General features: G+C 38.6%; 1 protein-coding gene across 1 annotated transcript in view; it reads right to left on the bottom strand.

The window, feature by feature from the left end:
* The window catches only part of LOC133641826 (disintegrin and metalloproteinase domain-containing protein 10-like), a 50,650-nt gene that overhangs the window by 8,606 nt on the left and 21,007 nt on the right, over positions 1–21,037 (bottom strand). The window contains exons 3-10 of the mRNA XM_062035871.1: positions 11,326–11,444; positions 10,962–11,120; positions 9,717–9,817; positions 6,888–7,031; positions 5,344–5,436; positions 5,089–5,272; positions 4,447–4,610; positions 4,168–4,351 (exon numbers count right to left, since the gene is read on the bottom strand). Of these exons, the coding sequence (XP_061891855.1) occupies positions 4,168–4,351; positions 4,447–4,610; positions 5,089–5,272; positions 5,344–5,436; positions 6,888–7,031; positions 9,717–9,817; positions 10,962–11,120; positions 11,326–11,444 (1,148 nt within the window). The remainder of the gene's footprint in view (positions 1–4,167; positions 4,352–4,446; positions 4,611–5,088; positions 5,273–5,343; positions 5,437–6,887; positions 7,032–9,716; positions 9,818–10,961; positions 11,121–11,325; positions 11,445–21,037) is intronic.

The raw sequence follows: 21,037 nt of genomic DNA, 5'->3' as shown, positions 1-21,037 counted from the left end.
GCAGCCGTAAACCGGAATGGATTATCAACAACCGTAGTCATTACATTAACACCATATTTGTTGGCAGGTATGCAAGTGTGCGACATGCTCAATGCAGCTCGCCTTTTGTCAGGGACATTGAGGAACAGAAGAGTTCTAAACACTTGAACAATTCTCAACAAAGTACATTATACAACGAGGAGCAACAATTTAATATAGAGCAAAACAATATAATATAAAAATATACTGCGGTGAGGTGGTGACTTGTCCTAAGTGTACACCGCCTTCCGCCCAAGTGCAGCTGGGGTAGGTTTCAGCACCCCCTGTAACCCCGAGATGGACAAGCAGTAGAAAATAGATGGATGGATGTTAATACTAATAACATATATTTTTTAATGTGTGTACTGTATACATTTTTTGAGCCTTTTTAAAGAAAATCACATCATAGCAAATTATACAAAGACGTCATGTTGACCACGCCCTTAACCATGCTCCCACTGCCAAGGGTATCTTGGCAATCTAAGGGAAACCCTGGTACTATTATTAAACCCCAAATTGTGTCCCCATTAACTGGATTAACTTGAAATGTTATCTTGTCATCTTTAGGTGACTGACAAGCATAAGCCTTAGGACCTGAGCAAGATTCGTTGAAAAAACATGGCTGCCATCAAGCAAAACATCTTTGTCTAATGTTATAATACAAATTTAAACATATCTATATTAATGCATGAAGCGCTACAGTGATTAGCCGACATCGTCGACAATGTCAAAAATAAAAAAATTGTCAACAGAGAACTGTTATTGTCAACGTGTCACTTAATAACATTTTAATTGATATACCACCTTGGGGTTATTTATCTGACCATGCCGTTACTTTCTTGTACCGCTAAGCCCCACCCACTCTGAAGGGTTAGTCAGGAGAAATAAGCACATAATGGACTCTAGTTTGCACTTTTTGGTAAACATCCATCCATCCATTTTCTACCGCTTGTCCCTTTCTGGGTCGCGGGAGCCTAACTCAGCTGCATTTGGGCGGTAGGCGGGGTACACCCTGGACAGGTCGCCACCTCATCGCAGTTTTTGGTAAACATAAGAACCTAAATTGTTAAGCAGGCAGCAAACTTTTAATATTAGGTGTGGGCGGATCGATCCAAATAACAATAGTATTGATATCTTGTACAGTATGAGTATATGATCGATGCTAGCGTGATTACATGAATACTTTTATTATTACAACACAATAATCGTTTGTGGTGTTTGTTATTGTTTACGAACGCATAAATTAAGTCTCTGGACACAGGATGACTGAGGGCAAAAACCAAAGGATTTAAATGAGTGTCAATAGAAGTGTTTGTTTACAGTATTTATCGCATACTATTGACTTTATTTTACTCAAACAATTGTATATTGGTAAACGTTTCATTTATTTGATGTTGTAAGACTCCTGTCCTGTTTTAACCCCAAAAAATAAAAAGGAAAATGACAAAGTTATTGAATATTTTAAATAAAAAACTATCAGTAATACCATTACTGCCCCTATAACTAATTGGTATTGATAAACATATCTGTAGCATTGCTCACTACTATTAAAAATAATACAATATGTTAATGTTTACACTTTTATTCCGTCATGAAAATAATGGCATTCATTTTAATAATCCTAACTGGCAGTAGGGCATAAAGGTTTTAATACTACTACTTATGTGTGAAATATTTTAAAGTTTCTACAAGTGACTACTTACTTTTTTGTATGGAAATCTGCACCCCAACCAAAATGTCCCCATTGTGGGATAAATGCTAACTAAACTAATCTCAAGAAGTGGATGAAACTTGGTCAAGTCTGTTACCACTTGTAGCATGTATCTTTTATTGTTTTTTTAATGTTTGTTTTTTGTGCTTCTGTATTACCGGTAGTTATTTTATTTATTTTACCTGACTGGGGACAACAGATGGAAATGATCAATTGTGCTATAATCTGGCATATTTACACTGTTATCTTTTTTACCGTGTTAATATACTTTTTGTAGTAAAATAAAACTGTTGGGTCCTAAGCAATTTAGGTTTCTTTTGTCACACACTAGTAAAATACGTAGCTTTTGAAAATGAGTTAAAATCCAGTTGTTTATTCAAAAACATGTGCAAGATCATCCTTTGACTAGTCGACTGATCGAAAAGAATAATAAATTACTAGTTGACTATTAAAATATTTGTTGCAGCCCTACATGACAAATAATATTGAACACAACCCATAAGAGGCACCGCAATTGTCCTTTACAGCCATTAAATGAAATGTGTTTAAAAATTACTCATACAGATGAAACTAATATAAAAATGAATGAACTTTTTCATGGTGTTAAAAAAAAAATTGTTCCACCTGTATAGCAGTGAAACACTGTAATGAATGTATTGTTTGTGGTAAAGTGTCATAAAAAATAAATTTTATATGAACACAATCTGCGAGCTGTTAAAAAAAAAGCTACCTATTAAAAGGGAACTGCACTCTTTTAAATGTTGCCTATTGTTCACAATCATTATGAGAGACACGAACACATGTCTTTTTTTTTAGGCTTTTCTTTTTTTTATAGGATTTTACAGATGATAAAAAAACGCTTGGAAAATGCGGCTAAAGGGAGTCACAGTTGTAGCCTTCAAAGCCCTCTAAAACAACTTCAAAACCATACATTACCGTTTTATATACACGATGCAAGTCAATATATAATGTAGTAACAGACACGTTCAAAACAATATGTAGTATGTACAATATTTACCATATTTTTATCATTTTAATCATTGCCAAGACTGATTTCTTCAACGCATTGATTGCCGTTTACATAGCAGTGCATTTCCGACTCCTGGCAACAGACGTGTTTGTGTTGTAATCTTGGCAGACTTGGTAACTGACAACAAAAACGACTATTTTTGGACAAATGAGGATTCACAACCTTATCTTTTTGAAGCAGAATATACGGGGGATGAACTAATGCTTCTAGAAGCCAGCACTAAGGAAGAGTGAGACGTTGGAACAAATGGAAGACGGCAGAGTGAGGTCGGCGTGACTGGAAGCTGCAAAATGTGGAACTTGAAGCCATGCTATTTCAGTATAAAGGGAGTGCTTCCCCAAATAAACCGGAAAAAACGTCCCTGGTCAGCTGGACCAAACACAAAACTGTCCATTGAGTGAGTCACACTTTGATATTATTCATGATACATGCAGCACATCACCGTGCAACTACAGTGCATATGCTGTCTGGCTAGCTGTGCCACTCCAAGTCTGTGGAACGCTCTCCCTGACCACCTGAGGGCACCACAGACTGTGGATGCTTTTAAAAAAGGCTTAAAAACCTTTCTTTTTGGAAGGGCCTTTTTTTAGATATATGCATACTAGTTTTAGCTATTTGGCTGTTCTAGTTTTTATTTTTGTTTATTTTTTATTATCTTTTTTTTTTGATACGCTGTAGCACTTTGAGGTTGTTTGCTCAATGTAAAGTGCTTTTTACAAATAAAATCTATTATTATTATTATTATTAAATGTTGACTCATACTTTACAGATGCTGTAATATGATTGCTCATGTTTTTCACTCAGTACAGATTGGTGTCTTATCGCATTGTGCTGTGCATTACAAACTCAAACACGTTTCCTGTTGACAGAGCTTATCTCTTTCCGTAGCTAGATCTTCCGGCTAATACCGAAGCATGATGTTAACTCTCTACAAAAAGAGTTCCTCAGTGTTCGCTTTTACAATAATAATGTCGCAATAGCTTGGTTATTATACAGGTTACAGGACGTACATGTAGTATTATTGGTGGTTTTTTAATGCATTTTAAAGTGATTTAGAGGTATAATTGATTGCTCCCATTAGCTGCATTGCTAGCCACCAAGAATGAGTCGATGTTCACATGTTAGAAAGTGGAAAAAAAAATAATTTGTCTTCTTGTCTCTCATCATAGTGAAAGATACACAAAATTCCCCAAAAAGTGCAGTTCCCCTTTAAGAGTGCACCATTATAAAAATAAGATAGAAGGGAAGTTACCAAATTTACACATAACACACTAAACCGACATGAACTAGTAAAAATAGGACTAAAGCCAATATTGGTTTTAGAGTCATTATCTCTTAATCTGTATTTCTAATCACACATACTGTATGGATGCTATTTTTGAGTAAGTACAATCTGTGTGGCACATACCAACAAAACAGTTGCTTCTCTTTTTCTCCAACACCTGGCTGATGTTGCGTACACTACAGATGGAGAACTTATTGTTGTTTAGCTTGTCCCCTGACGTAGCTCTCGCGTACATGATGTAATTGCCCTTCTCTTTTTTGTCTTGGCTCTTGGACTCTCCAGGAGTGCACTCGGAACCGGAGTCGTGCTGTGCGTAAGGAAGAGAACAAAAAAATATAAATACAAAGTCAAAAGAAAGAAGGGAGTACAGGGTGGCCAACACTATTTTTGAGGCTTACTCACCGGCGATCCAAAGTTGTGTCCTACTTCATGCGCAAAGGTGATATGGGAGACTTTGGGAGGAACGTGGGAGGCATAGTTCTGCACAGTGATTATTCCCGTGTTGAGAGACTTCTTCTTCCCATCAGAGTACAACTTGCTTTTTTCGCAAATCCCTCCAGAGCTCCCTAACAACCATAAGCACATTGTTTAACAACACACCCTTAAGAGCACTCCTTGCTTATATTAAAGTACTCATAATATCATGAAACATGAAAGGTATTCAGTAAAATGATTGTAAATGATATGGAGAATAAAAGATCACATTTTACCAGGGACCATTTTTTATATTTGGCTCCAGTAACAACCTGAGTCTCTTGCAGTCTAAAGCACTAATGGAATGTTTCATTCTTTTAAGCAATGTAGTATTTATTAGATAGATAGATAGATAGATAGATAGATAGATAGATAGATAGATATTGATTCCTTCAGGAGAGTTCCCTCAGGAAAATTAAAACTAGTTAGTCATTATATCCACACTGGGATACACTAAGTGATTATTTTACCACATAATTTAAGGTTACAAAACCACTATGTAACACAGACTTCAAACATTGGTCATTTGTTTACAGATTATATTTATTGATCTATTCCATCGTGTCATACCTGAAGGGGCTCCCACCCAGGCTAAACCCAACACGCCATCATCAAAGTCTCTGTCTGTGAAAACATAGGCCAAACAATAGTCGTCATGGTTCTGCTCAGAGTTCAGCTCCAAGAACTTCTCCACTCCGATGTTGCCAAAGCGAAAAGGGTTGGACTTGTCCCTCTCGTCACTGGTGGTGTTGATCTGTGTGTGGGGGAGAGGGAATAGTTAAAGGGCATGTTTAAACAAAAAACAGAGGAACCAAAATGACTCACCCTGATCCTTTTCACCATGAAGCTTATATTGCGAATCCCTAGGAAGTCTGTGCCCTGATAGATGGCGTTAATTGCTTTAACGTGGCTGGAAATCTAAAGGGTGCGACAAGCACAGCATTACAAGAAAAAGTTAGACAGTATGCACATATACTGTATAAATAAATATGCAACAATTAAAGATTTTGACTGTATGATTATAGTCCGAGTAACAATCATGAATATCACAATTATGCAGTGTTTAATTTCAAAACAAAAAAATTATAAAAATCACACTTTCCTTAGAGATTTTCTTATTACAGTAATCAAATATTATAAGAATAGTGAAAAAAATTATATAAACAATCAGTATTATTATTAAAAAATAAATACATTTAATAATTGTACTATTAATGTAAGACTAAGCTTACCTTTATTGATCCCCCAGGGGAAAATGTTTCTAATAAACTTCAGTGTTATTGTCATCAATTATGCCTATTTTGAATAATCTATTTTACATTGTGTTAATAATAACTGGAATGCTCATAATTAGATCCAAAGGTATAGTGCTGTTATTCTAAAAGCTCCTGATGTTATGCTAGTGTTTTACAACTGCTTTATTAACTTAATGCCCATAGTTTATTCAACACGGACAGTAAGAAGCAATGTAACGTTAAATTGTCACTGAATGACGCCCTTGACAGTAGTACTTGTTGCTGTTTGTTTACACTAAACTGACAACGTTAATTAGCGATTGTAAGTGACACATTTATATTTAACGCCATACGAACTCAATTCTTCCTTCAGTAACTTACCACTAACATAATTTAACTCAGTTATTATCTCTTACCTTTACTTTGGCGTGTAAAGCTGGGTGTTGATCCCGAAAATACTGCACCCTATTGGACGTATTAGACCCTTTAGCCGCAACTTTCTTTTGGTAGGTTTTGAAAATGGGTAAGCCATTGCATTTTATAACTTCCTGGTCTTTTTAAAGTACTTAAAATGTTCCCACACATCCAAATTCAGCTTTTTTTTAATGGGGTGGGAAAAGTTTGCTGCTTTTTGCCATTTTAAGCTAATGTAGCATGCTAACGTGTCTCTTGGTAAGTGCGTATAAGCACGTGTAATCAGGTTGTGCAGAAAATACAGTACCAGCATAATGTCCCCCCATTACTTCTGTCAATCACCGAAATTTAGTCAAAAGTCCACCCTTAATCCTCATTACTAATTAAAAACTTAATGTGCTAGTTGCTTTAGCTCACTTTGTAAGGATTTGATTGCATATAATATGTGTGCAGAAGGGGTTTGCTGGAAATTATGTGAGTGAAAATAGAATTTTCCCCACAGGAATAATGCAAAAAAAAGTTTCTGCAATGATCAAACATTTCACATCTGCTCTTCCTATGAGGTGTGATGAAACGGTTCAAACAAAGAATACCTGACATGCTAATTAGCAAGCAAAGAGCAACTCTCATGAGCAGCGATGGTGTGTGTCAAGTCACAAAATCAACATTGTGTGTTTTGAGTGGCAATCATTTCACGAATCCCTTATAAGTTTGTGTCACCTGAGCAATGACAGCCTCTCTTGTCTTGTAGTGCATGTAAAATAGGTGATCAGTCTGGATGAAGAGCTGGCAAGTGTTTTTCTCAGCCTGGGCCATCCTCTTCTTTCTCTGCATCACAGCATCATTAATGCCAGTCTGATGTGCCTAGTGTGCAAAGCAGGAAATGTATTTAAATTAAACTATACTACTATGGAGCATTTACAATCAAGCTGCTGATGAATAATTCATGTGTGATATTGTTAGGCTCAGGTTTAAAAATAAAAAAAGGTACAGAAGCTTGGTGTGCGGCACATGAAAGAAAAAAGAATCAACGATCAACGCGAGCATGCCATCTGCCGTAAATACAACAGGTATAAATTCACATCGCCTATTATGTTAGCGCTATGCCGCTATTATTTGTTAAATTGAAATGAGTGATTTCTCATTTAGATGGCAAACTGTGACTGGATCCAAGGCAGGCAGTAAGTACGAGCTCCAGTTTACGTCTGTCTCCAGGCGCTAGCTTCTCCTTTCAACGCAGCAGGGGAAGAGTACACACGCAGGAAAGACAAGCACTAAGTTTGTGGTCAAAAGTTTGAACAATTTGCCACAGTGCTCCTGATTTTCAAGAGGTGAATTTTCAAATTGTAGTCGAAGAAATGTATGTTTTCCTGCAACCACATTTTCACTGAGTCATTTCCCTTACAGAGTTGAAACTCATAAAATTATAGTATCGTGTAAAAGTCCATTCATGTGAGCAATTCAACTTAAAATGTAAAGACTAACATGTGATATAACCTCATGCAAAGTGAGATATACAAGCCTTTATTTATGAAATTTTGATGATCGTAGCTCAATAGCTTTTGAAGACCCCACATTTTCTGTGGGTTTTTTTCATAAGTTGTAGCCATAATCATCAAAATTATATCAAAAGAAGGCTTGAAATACCTTGACTTGCATGTTATGTATATGATAATTTCACCCTAAATCTAAACAAAAATTGTAATATTTTGAGTTTCACCAGTATAGTTTTAGGGAGATGACAAAAGACTCTTAACAGTTTTGAAAATTTTGCCAATCAGCCTATCCCCAGGTGAATGTATTTGGAGGTGGGAGGAAGCCGGAGTACCCGGAGAGAACCCACGCAGTCATGGGGAGAACATACAAACTACACACAGAAATGGTAAATGGGTTATACTTGAAATAGCGTTTTTCTAGCTTCAAGTTACTCAAAGCGCTTTGACACTATTTCCACATTCACATACTGATTACAATCAAGATAAATAGTTCCCCAGTGTTCGCTCTTACAAAAACAATGTTGCTACAGCTCGGTTTTTATACAGGTTGTTGGCGGTTGGCAGTTCCCCTCTCGCTATAATCTAAACAAAATGAAAGCCAATCCACCTTCTTGTTCTCTTTTTTCCACCCCAAATGAGAATCGATTAGAGAACCGATAAAGAACCGAATTGTTAAGCAGAATCAAAAGTGAGATTGGAACTGGAAAAATCTTAATTCCCAACCCTAAAATCCATACTTTTATGCCATATATGTCCAATAATATGATAATATTATTGGACGGCGTGGCGAAGTTGGTAGAGTGGCTGTGCCAGCAATCGGAGTGTTGCTGGTTACTGGGGTTCAATCCCCACCTTCTACCATCCTAGTCACGTCCGTTGTGTCCTTGGGCAAGACACTTCACCCTTGCTTCTGATGGCTGCTGGTTAGCGCCTTGCATGGCAGCTCCCGCCATCAGTGTGTGAATGTGTGTGTGAATGGGTGAATGTGGAAATACTGTCAAAGCGCTTTGAGTACCTTGAAGGTAGAAAAGCGCTATACAAGTATAACCCATTTATCATTTATATGGTCATGTAGAGATGGGTACCAAATTCTGTACTTTTGTAGGTACTACCGGGTGCCAATTCATGTAAAATCAAACAATACCAATCGATGCCATGGTTGTACGTGACGTAATGTCCAGTTGCAGACTCGGCACTGGCTCTTGCACTCGGCGGGCAAACAGCTGTATTTCTAGCATGCCACCTCTAGGTAATGTTGCAATGCCAACAAAGCAAACATGCCTGACAGAAAGTACAAGAAAGTAAGGCTTCAAGTAAAACCTTATGTTTCTTTACATTAGATATGCCATACGCTATTGATTAGCTTTTGCGATTTAAAAGCCGCCAAATTTGGCAATCAAAAATACAACTAAGAAGCACGGTACAATTAACAGCTGATGTGTGTTAAAAGTACATTACTTACAAATACTTCATAGAGCTCATCAAAAGACAAGACTGGCACATTGAACTTAATAGCAAAAAATACTACCTCATTATGCCAACAGAGCGGACAAACTGAGATGAACGCATACTTGTAAATGAGAAGTGTAAGAAAACAAGCTATAACAACTGAACAGTTCATTATCATTATCAACTCAGTGTTTAATGTTTAAAAAAATACCAAGATGTTATTATTAAACAAATTAATTTATTTCCACATCAAATCTGAAAGGTATCCTGTGTATTGTAATCGGACTGATTGAAACACATTCACACTCATATACCAAAAAGCCGCCACTTATAATAAACTGCTACCTCATATAGCTGCATGAGAGTCAAAATATCAGAAGCAGCTCTCGGTGCAGTTCTACACTCCTACAAACTACAACAATAATCACATTATTCAATTAATACTGTTGCAACTGAGACCTAAAATGAGCCTTGTACTGAATTTCATTAGATTGTACAAGTCATCAGTGATGTCGCTGGTCGTTTCATGGCTCGTCAAGGTTATAAACATTAGCTTTATAGCAACACTGAGCTTTTATTGTAAGTGTGTGTGGTGAAGCTTTACCTTGGACGGCTCCTCTTTAGCGGAGGCTTGATATCGCTTCATTCTCTGAAAGACTGTGCTATCAGCGCAGCCTCCCTCTGGGCCATACTTGTGTGGGTAGTCTGAGGAAAAAAGGCCGACACAACACTGTCAGGATTATGGAGACAAAGTTAGCAACGTAACCCCTCTGAGTCACTCTTGTTTTGGATGCTATGCTATTCATTATCATCTAAGGGGTATGCTTACACGCCACTCAAGACTCCCTCCATCCCTTGCTCTGCGGTGTGAGTTTATACTGTACTTCATTGATTTATTACTTTCTCTATGTAAAAAGGTGTCCGTGATGTTCACTATTCTAAGCAACGCTGTGCAGACAGTCTAAATGAGCTAGTAGCCTGAGGCCATGTACACATGAACACGGAGAGTTACAAAACGCATATTTGGGTTTAAAACAATTTCCATCCACACAAGTGTACTTTCAAAACGGTCTATGAAACGCATACATTTGCTGTCATGCCCATTTTGTCCAATCAGAAGCCTGGAAAAAGCAGCCACAGCTGACTTGGTGGCATTACACCTCTATTATTAATATGTTTATTTTGATATACTAGACATACAATGACATGTACATTATCTTTAAAACGAGCCTGAGCAATCGTATCCAAAACACCTGACTGGTAGCGCTGGTAGGAGTGCCACAAAGCCTATTTTGATGCGTTTTTTTGTCAACGTTGAGTGATAATGGAAGCCTATTTACATTCAAACACACAGTAAATCCTCTTATAGTGTGTTTGAAGGCAGCAAGGTAGTGTTGTTGAGCTTTGAAAATGACAGCGCACAGCCATGAGTCCATGACGTCATCAAAGGAGTACAAGTCTCCGTTTTTGCCGTGTAAACACATATGGGCGCAGAGTTTTGGAACTCTACACCTTGGCCAGCGTTTGCAAAAGTCTGCGTTTTTAAAGACACAAGTATGCGTTAGAGTGTGGACAAGAGGCCTAAACGCAGAGATAAGTGTGCGTTTAATAAGTATCTGTGTTCATGTGGACATGGCCTAAGAGAAAGATCATATTACTCAGATCATGTTACTCAGCTAATGCGCACTCTGGGTAGCGCTGCTCCTCAGTGGGATTTCACACCAGCCTGCCTACATCAATTAGGCTGGATTAACCTAACACTTCTAGATCAAACATAATATATGCATAGAGCAAATTACACTAAACAAAGTTTTAGGTTATTGAGATTGTGAAGTTGTCTGGAACTCACGTATGTCGTCTTCGTGGTACATGACGGAGTGGAAAGGCACGTCTTTAACCTCCAGGTATCTCTCAGCAGGCTCCACGTAGTAGTTGCCGTGGTAACTCTGAATGAAGCCCTCAAATTTACCATCCACGATGGAGCCATGAGCCAAGGTACCTTTCTCTCCTGGGAAGACAAATTACTGTTATTAAAGACAGAGCAGTCATCAAAAGTCAGCAGTTGTACATTCCTTGCAGCGGTGCTGTGGAAAGAGCAATGTTGTTTCTTCTCCAGTAGACAACACAAGCTCGGCAGTACTTGTGAGCAGTGCCATGCTGAGCAGAGTAGGTACTGTGCAGTGAGAAATATATTGATATAACAGTTTTCTCACCATAGATTTCTCCGGTGTAGATGTGAGAGGTATCATAGGTTGATTCTTCTCCTGAAACATCCACCTTCAAATCAGGGGTGAACAAGGTAGCATCTCTTTTCATGCGTAGATTAAAATGCCTGAAATAAACAAAAAAGGGTGAAAATGCTAAAAAGTATGGATGTGCCAATCGATCGGACACTCATCAGTATAGTCTCCCGGCTGACAAGCTAGCAGCTGATTGTGTATTTCAATACACAGTGTTACCTAATACTAATCACCTACATTGTGGAAAATTAACTACCGTATTTTTCGGACTATAAGTCGCAGTTTTTTTCATAGTTTGGCCGGGGCTGCGACTTATACTCAGGAGCGACTTATGTGGGAAATTATTAACACATTACCGTAAAATATCAAATAATAATATTTAGCTCATTCACGTAAGAGACTAGACGTATAAGATTTCATCAGATTTAGCGATCAGGAGTGACAGATTGTTTGGTAAACGTATAGCGTGTTCTATATGTTATAGTTTTTTGAATGACTCTTACCATAACATGTTACGTTAACATACCAGGCACGTTCTCAGTTGGTTATTTATGCGTCATATAATGTACACTTATTCAGCCTGTTGTTCACTATTCTTTATTTTAAATTGCCTCTCAAATGTCTATTCTTGGTGTTGGGTTTTATCAAATAAATTTCCCCAAAAAATGCGACTTATACTCCAGTGCGACTTATGTTTTTTTCCTTCTTTATTATGCATTTTCGGCCGGTGCGACTTATACTCCGGAGCGACTTATACTCCGAAAACTACGTTACATTTCTCAGTATCTTAAGTATTATCAACAAGTATCCTTGTCAATGGAGGACGAGGCTAAATATGTTACACACTGAGTAAGAACAAGCTAGGAGCAGGCATTTAATAGATAAGCTAGCTACTAAGATAGCTTGAAATAACCACAAAAAAATAAGTGCTAAGTAATTTGAGATGGAGCCTTGTTACAGCAGAACATAAATAGTTATTAACAGGAAATGAACAAGTAGATTAATAATAGTCTAGAAGAAAGAGAATAATATCACAACTGTAATTAGGTTGATATTTTTATTTTCTCAAAAATAATTTTTGTGTTGTTTTTGTTAATGTTTCCAAATTAAAAAGGGAATAATTCCCAGGGCACAAGAGGACATGGAGGGCAAAACCAAAGGATTTAAATGAGTAATAGATAGTAGTGTTTGCTTAGTTAGTACTATTGACTTTGTTTTGCTTCAACAGTTGTATGTAATACAAGAGTATAAGTAAGTAGTTTAAATATTGTGTTAATTGTATAACTGTCGAAAGCACTAACCATAAATAAATTGAAACATTTATCATACAATAAACATGTGCTTCTAATTGCAATCAAATAACCATTTTGGCATTGAATAAGATATGTACCCTTTCAGTAGTATATAAGCAAATGGGTTACAAAGTCTCCTAATTTGGCTGCTCACATATGCGGTAACATATTGTGTCATTTCCCATTATATTAATTTGTCAAAATTATGAGAGACAAGTGGTAGAAAATGGATGGACGGATGATTTATCTACTTGTTCATTTAATGTTAATATCTGGTTACTTTCTGTTGTAACATAGTTCTATCTACACTTCTGTTAAAATGTAATAAGGACTTATTCTTCTGTTGTATGGATGCCTTACATAAGTTTTGAGTGATAGTAAAAATGTGGGTATCAATCCAATCAATACCAGTTAAGGATTATATGTTGTTCATAATAAAGTTCTCCTGTGTCCAGGGACTTATTTTCTGAGTTCATAAAGAATATAAAAAGACAACAAATTTTGTAATATTAAAAATAGACAATCACATTATCGACTACATACGGCTCTTGTACTTGGTATCGTTAGACTCAATATTTGTATAGATCCATTGTATAGATTTGTTACATACAGGAGCGCTTGCTAGCTGTTAGCAGTTAGCTATTGCATCTTCCTATGATATGGAGTGAAGCTTGTTTAGCTATCCCTCGTCTTTCAGGGATGTTACTTGTAAAATACGCAGTTTAATTCTCACCATGGAGCCGAAGATGAGTGATTTAGAAGTAGCTAAAACATTGTGGACAGACGGTAGCCACTTGCTAGCTATTAGCTAGCTAGCTATGTTTTTAAGCACCGCTCAGTATTTACCTTTGTTGTTATTTTAAAGCCAAAATATGTCCATTCTCCCTCTTCTGTCTCCATGCTATTTTCACTTGTGGTCTGCGCGTGTGTTGACTCAAGACATGTGTCTCATGCACCATTAGGGCCATGAAAAAAGTACCGGTATTTTTTAAAGGCTAGAAATAAAGTTCAAAGCTAGAAATAAAGTTCTTCTGAAGGACTTACAAAAGTTATTTGTGTTCACGTCGGAAGATGAGAACCACAGAAGGCCGTATGATTTTAAACATCCAAGAGTGCGAACAAATTTGAAGCAAATGTGCTTGTCTGTTGCTGGTGTGAAAGCATGGAATTCTCTAGACAAAGACTTAAAAAGTTGCAAGAATATCTTTGAATTTAAAAAGAGTTACAAAAAGAGACAACTGGAATTATATCAAACTGCTTTTTGATTTTGATTGGAACGTGTCATTTTGAAAATGCTTAAACGAAAATTAAAAGTATGTTGGAGTTCGGGTGTTGGTGGAGGGAACAGTGATAAAGTCATCTAAATAATTTGTGTTAAAAAGGGGGCAGATAAATATAACAATAGTATTCTTCCATCTGCTCATTTCTGATCATGGAAATGTATAAGAAACAAAAAAACAATGAAAGTGTCAACTGTATATGGCTTGTATATATGCATTTTCATGAAAGGAATAAAAAGAAATGATGATGATGAACGATGAAGGCTGTATAGTACCTTTTCGACTCTATTAGTACCGTGTTACTTTATTAGTACCGGTATACCGTACAACCCTACATGATCAGAGAATCCTTAATAAACAGTACAACTGGCATATTTTTAAAATGATGATCAAAAATGTTTGAAATTCTTCAAGGATGATTGCTCGTGGAATTCAGCCTCACTAAGGGAGGTAGACAACATTTAAACATGCAGCCTGTGAGAGGAATATCAATAATGCAAATGATAGGGTGAAAGCAAGAACATGGTTTAACTATTGCAGATGGAAGAGTGTATTTAGTTTTTAAAAAAAATACATTGCCATGAAAGACTAAACATCAGGTCTTTTCAAATGTTTTTCTATTTGTAAGATGGGATTCATTGGGCAAATTAACAGGAAGTTGAGGAAAAACATGTTTTCCCTTGTTCTCACAATAAAGCAATGTAAAGCTATATTCAAACTTGAGAGGTAGAAAGACACATCTTGTTTGTATGCCCACTATTAATTGCGTGTCCTCACACAGCTCAGTTATTATTATTTTTAATTTAGGCAGTTCTGATAAACAAAGTCGTTTGCAATGATATATTGAATATTCTATGCATATTTAGGCATTTTTCAGTGAGGCTCATGCACAGTGGAACCTGTGCAGCAAAGTGAATGTTCAGAGGGATAATTGTGTATGTCGCTTTGTTGGTGAGAATTCAAAGGAGGAAAGAAGCTGACACATCTTTGCTTTTCAAGGAAACAGACGTCTTCCTTCCGTGTTCCTTCCTCATATCATTGTCCTGCCTAGCGGAGTCTGAAGTTGGCAACAGCAGGCTCTGCTCAACGCAGGATGATAAACAGTGACCGCCAAGCACTGAGCCAGATGGTCATGGAGAGGGTGAAGACGTTGGTACAAAACACCTCCTCAGTATACTAAATTAAATCTATATGATTTAATAAAAACAGGTTCTTACCCTTTTGTTGATTATATATTTTAACGAGTCTCATCAAAATACATTTCAATGCTTAACACTATAGCGCTGAAAGTGTGACGTGCAACGCAATGCATCATGGACTCTGTCCTAAAGTTGTTTTTTTCGTTAACAAGTTCCAAATATGTCACAAAAGTGCGGCATCAATAACTGCCACAATGATTGTCATGATTGCTTCAGGGAAAAAAAAGCTTTGGTGAGATTTGCCTAATTTTCAGCGCAAAAGCAAACCTTAGAAACTCAACTAATGAGCAAAGAAACAGGCGGCGAATGCCTGTAATTGCTTGTATAACTCGTATTCTCGGAAGTGAAACCCAGTGGTGGTCAATCAAGCAAAGATGGCTGTTGACAGCAAGAAGCGCACAAACTGAGTACAAAAGAGGCTTAAATCTTCCTGCAAAAAGCAGATACGAGCAAAAAAATCGAACTATTCAATGGAATACAGCCCTATAATTTATCAAAGAAAGATTTGTCGAGTGATATCAAGGATTATACGACCGTCGCGTTCCCAGACACATCAAACTATTGTGCTGAAGATGCCATTCAACACGACAAAACCGATACTTCTCCGTGTGTGGCTGGGTCAAGGAAATTGGTATAAAGATTCTCTCTGATAAATATGCATCGTTTATGCTCGGGTAAGGTTGCATTTCATGATTTAACTTTGCATCTAAATAAGCCATGTTTGTTGCAGTTGTTGTGCAGCGTTTACGAGTATACAGGTACATGTTTTGTCTGTCTTTATCAAAATATAGCTATAGAGGTCAACACTGTGTATGTGCTGAAAGCTTCAATAATGATTGCTGCCTTTGGTAAAAGCGTAAGGTTTTGTTCACATTTGCTTTCTTTTTATTTCGAAACACTCAGAGCAAACGTGTTTAAGGAATACAAATTATATCAAGCTAATACCTAAATGGGAAATAATAAACTTTAAAAGTCTAACAAACAAACCTTTAACGAAATGATTACTGCAAACTTGTGCATTCTTCGACTCTGCTCCCTTGGTCTGGAGTGCGAGCTGCATGCTGAATTACACTCTAAAGAAATGTTTATCCTTTTCGCGATTAGAACAATTCGTACAGCCGAAAACAACACAAGCATACGGCTTTTTTTCTTTGAGAAATGCTAAATGGCGCCTAGTACCCATTGAGTACAGAGCTAGCTTGACCACCACGCACACTTAATAGGCGGGACGTGAGCCGGACGTCACGTCAGTAAAGTCCAAGTAATATATCAGCGGTATAAAATTACAAACCTCCTTTTGTACGCCATCACCTGGTACACCTGGGACGGCGTGGCGAAGTTGGTAGAGTGGCTGTGCCAGCAATCGGAGTGTTGCTGGTTACTGGGGTTTAATTCCCACCTTCTACCTTCCTAGTCACGTCCGTTGTGTCCTTGGGCAAGACACTTCACCCTTTGCCTCTGGTGGCTGCTGGTTAGCGCCTTGCATGGCAGCTCCCGCCATCAGTGTGTGAATGTGTGTGTGAATGGGTAAATGTGGAAATACTGTCAAAGCGCTTTGAGTACCTTGAAGGTAGAAAAGCGCTATACAAGTATAACCCATTTATCATTTATTTATCATTTATATGGTCATGTAGAGATGGGTACCAAATTTATCATTTATCATTTACATGTTAGTGTGTTCATGGCATATCCAGACTGTTGTTTGTTAGCTTCGTTGCTCAGACAGCAATGTGTTTATTTTATTTTAGATTGGGGTATGTCATTTCTTAATAGGGAAAGATGTTAATCTCTTTTGTGTTCATGTTAGCATTTAGACTAGCCAGTCAGTCTGTGAATTTATGAAAGCGCGGTTATCTATCACGGCTTTTTGATCATTTTAATAGAAAACGGTAATACTAACCGTCGCAAGTTTTACCCCAGATATCACGAATACCGTTTATCAATAGGTACATCAATATCCCTACTCTATTTACATGTCGCGACCTGCTAACACAAAATAACTACTTTTAGAAACCGGTACTCACACTGCTCTTCTGGCTTTCTACCAACAGGTAAGATAGTAAGCTGATGCTGAGAAATCGTCTCTGAGTATAGCAAAGTTAATTCTGGATTATAAATCATGCCTCGCACCTGTAAAGGTGCGACGATAAATTCAATTTAGTCGGAGACATCACTAGGAAGACAACAAAAGAAGCTTGTTTCATCTCAGCATTTTACATCTGAGTGAGGATTATTCTGAATTGATCGTCCAAACAGGGAACAAAAGTATTGCGCTGAAAAGGTACACTAGTCGGCATCCCAGTGAAAACGGACATTGTAAGTGACGGTTTTATTATGTTCTTATTTTGCATTTCGAGTCTAGCACTTAGCACTACAAGCCTGCCATGATTATTGGTGGTGGTAGTTCCATCCATCCATCTTCAACCGCTTATTCGGAATCGGGTCGCGGGGACAACAGCTCCAACAGAGACTCCCAGACTTCCCTCTCCAGAGCAACATTTGTGACTTCCTCCTGGGGAATCCCGAAGCATTCCCAGGCCAGAGAGGAGATGTAATCCCCCCCATCTGGTCCTTGGCCTGCCGCGGGGTCTCCTCCCAGTGGGACGTGCAACGAGGACCTCCCTAGGGAGACGCTCGTGAGGCATCCGCACGAGATGACCGAACCACCTAAGCTGGCTCCTTTCCAAGCGAAGGAGCAGCGGCTCTACTCCGAGTCTCTCTCGGGTGACTGAACTTCTCACCCTATCTCTAAGGGAGATGCCAGCCACCCTTCTGAGGAAACTCATTTCGGCCGCTTGTATTCGCGATCTTATTCTTTCGGTCATTACCCACACTTCATGACCATAGGTGAGAGTAGGAATGTAGATAGCTCGGTAGACCGAGAGCTTTGCCTTCTGGCTCAGCTCTCGTAGTGGTAGTTGTTGTTGGAAATACCGATCGTTGCTATGTGCTTTGTGAAATCAAGGTGAAAGAAGTTTCTCTAATGCTTAATGGTTAAGGTATACAAAATGTTTCTAGATGTTTCTGGGGTCTTTTAGAGGGTTTTATACACGGAATAGATCGTATTCCATTACCTGCATTGTTAGCCGCCATGGGTGGAAGGGTCGCACTAATATCCAATGAAAACTTTAACCCTAGACCTAACCCAGGGGTCGGCAACCTTTACCACTCAAAGAGCCATTTTGGCAAGTTTCACAAATTAAAGAAAATAATGGGAGCCACAAAAAAATGTTTAATAAAGAAAAACACTGCATACAAAGCTTAAATGCTTTGTGCTATGTTAACCAGGGGTCTCAGACACACGCACCGGCACGCACTTTAATGTGGAAATTTGATGTTAGGGCGGCCCGCGAGTTTTGAATGAATGGCGCTTGATAGCGTCATACTTGCCAACCCTCTCATTATTTCCGGGAGACTCCCATATATCAGGGCGTGATGGCACTGCTTTTGGCGCCCTCTACAGCCTACCCAAACAGTGTACCTGCTCGACCACATGTTGAATGCAGTTTCAGCTTGCTCACGTAAGTGACAGCAAGGCGTACTAGTTCAACAGCCACACAGCTTACACTGACGGTAGCCGTACAAAAACAACTTTAACACTGTTACGTTACAAATATGCGCCACACTTTGAACCCACACCAAAAAAGAATGACAAACACATTTCTGGAGAACATCTGCACTGTAACAGTGCAGATGGGGGGGGTTGATGTGTGGGGGGATTTGGTGGTAGCGGGGGTGTATAATCTAGACCGGAAGAGTGAGGGCTGCATGGGATTCTGGGTATTGGTTGTGTTGATGTTGTGTTACGGTGGGATGTTCTCCAGAAATGTGTTTTCCATTCTTTTTTGGTGTGGGTTCACAGTGTGGCGCATATTTGTAACGTAACAGCGTTAAAGTTGTTTGATACGGTTACCGTCAGTGTAAGCTGTGTGGCTGATGAGTAAGTATGCTTTGCTGTCTCCTATGTGTGCAAGGAAAAGCTACATACAACATGTGGCCGGGCTGGCACGCTGTTTGTAAATGCTATAGACGACAATTACTACAGTGCAATTAATTTAGTAATTAGAGTGAAAATAGGATTATATTTTCCCTGGGAGTTATCTAGGAGAGGCACTGAGATCCATAAGTCTCCTGGGAAAATCGGGAGGGTCGGCAAGTATGCAGCTGAGCCGCATCAGAGTGGTCAAAGAGCCGCATGCGGCTCCGGAGCCGCGGGTTGCCGACCCCTGACCTAACCTAAATAATAAATATAATATAATTTGAGGTGCTTACTATGGAGGTCCGTCACACCACTGCCTCTCAATCTGGCTGTTCTCTATTGCCCCACTGGGCCCTATTCTGGCTTTGTCAGCGAATTTTCAGAGTTTGTTGCTGATCTAGTGACACACGCAGATAATACAATTATAATGGGGAATTTTAATATTCATATGAATACCCCATCAGAGTCTCCTTGCGTGGCGCTCCAGACTATAATTGATAGCTGTGGTCTTACACAAATAATAAATGAACCCACGCATCGCAACGGTAATAAGATAAATCTAGTCCTTGTCACCACCTCCAAAGTTATGATACTCCTGTACAGTATAATAATGTCCGATCACTACCTTATAACATTTTAAGTTCTGACTCATAGTCAACAAACTTCTAACAACCAATGCTTTAGCAGCCACCACAATAATGCTGCCACAACTACGACTCTTGCTGGCCTATTGCCCTCAGTATTGGCACCATTCCCAACTTATGTGGGCTCTATCGATAACTTCACTAACAACTTTAATGATTCCCTGCGCAACGCTGTAGATAGTATAGCACCACGAAAGCTAAAAAAGGCCCCTAAAAGGCGTACCCCTGGTTCACAGTAAAAAACAGAGCTCTTAAACTATCATGTAGAAAGCTGGAAAGCAAATGGCGTGCGACTAAACTTGAGGTTTTTCATCAAGCACCACACCTAAAACTAATTACTACTCAAAGCTTATCTGGCTCAATAGAAACGATTCTAAATATTTGTTTAGTACAGTAGCGTCGCTAACCCAACAAGAGGCTTCCCCCAGTAGCTCCACCCACTCGGCAGATGACTTTATGCAATTATTTGCAAACATTTTTTAACTGATTAGAAAGGAGATTAAAGATAACACATCCTAGCTCCAATGGGTTCTATTAAAGGCCTACAGAAATGATTTTTTAAAATTTAAACAGGGATAGCAGATCCATTCTGTGTGTCATACTTGATCATTTCGCGATATTGCCATATTTTTGCTGAAAGGATTTAGTAGAGAACATCGACGATAAAGTTTGCAACTTTTGGTCGCTGATAAAAAAAAGCCTTGCCTGTCCCGGGAGTAGCGTGACGTCGCAGGTTGAAAGGCTCCTCACATTTCCCCATTGTTTACACCAGCAGCGAGAGCGATTCGGACCAAGAAAGCGACGATTACCCCATTAATTTGAGCCAGGATGAAAGATTTGTGGATGAGGAACGTGAGAGTGAAGGACTAGAGTGCAGTGCAGGACGTATCTTTTTTCGCTCTGACCGTAACTTAGGTAAAAGGGCTCATTGGATTCCACACTTTCTCCTTTTTCTATTGTGGATCACGGATTTGTATTTTAAACCACCTTCCATATTTGTTTCCACTACCACACCTTAAATTGGAGTCCTTAAAGGCCTACTGAAACCCACTACTACCGACCACGCAGTCTGATAGTTTATATATGAATGATGAAATCTTAACATTGCAACACATGTCAATACGGCCGGGTTAACTTATAAAGTGCAATTTTAAATTTCCCGCTAAACTTCCGGTTGAAAACGTCTATGTATGATGACGTATGCGCGTGACGTCAATCGTTGAAACGGAAGTATTCGGACACATTGTATCCAATACAAAAAGGCTCGGTTTTCATCGCAAAATTCCACAGT

This window comes from Entelurus aequoreus, linkage group LG24 (genome assembly GCF_033978785.1).
Source record: "Entelurus aequoreus isolate RoL-2023_Sb linkage group LG24, RoL_Eaeq_v1.1, whole genome shotgun sequence".
Taxonomy (NCBI): Eukaryota; Metazoa; Chordata; class Actinopteri; order Syngnathiformes; family Syngnathidae; genus Entelurus; species Entelurus aequoreus.
Note: the sequence above shows the minus strand (reverse complement) of the source record. Positions and strands in the feature narration are given on the sequence as shown.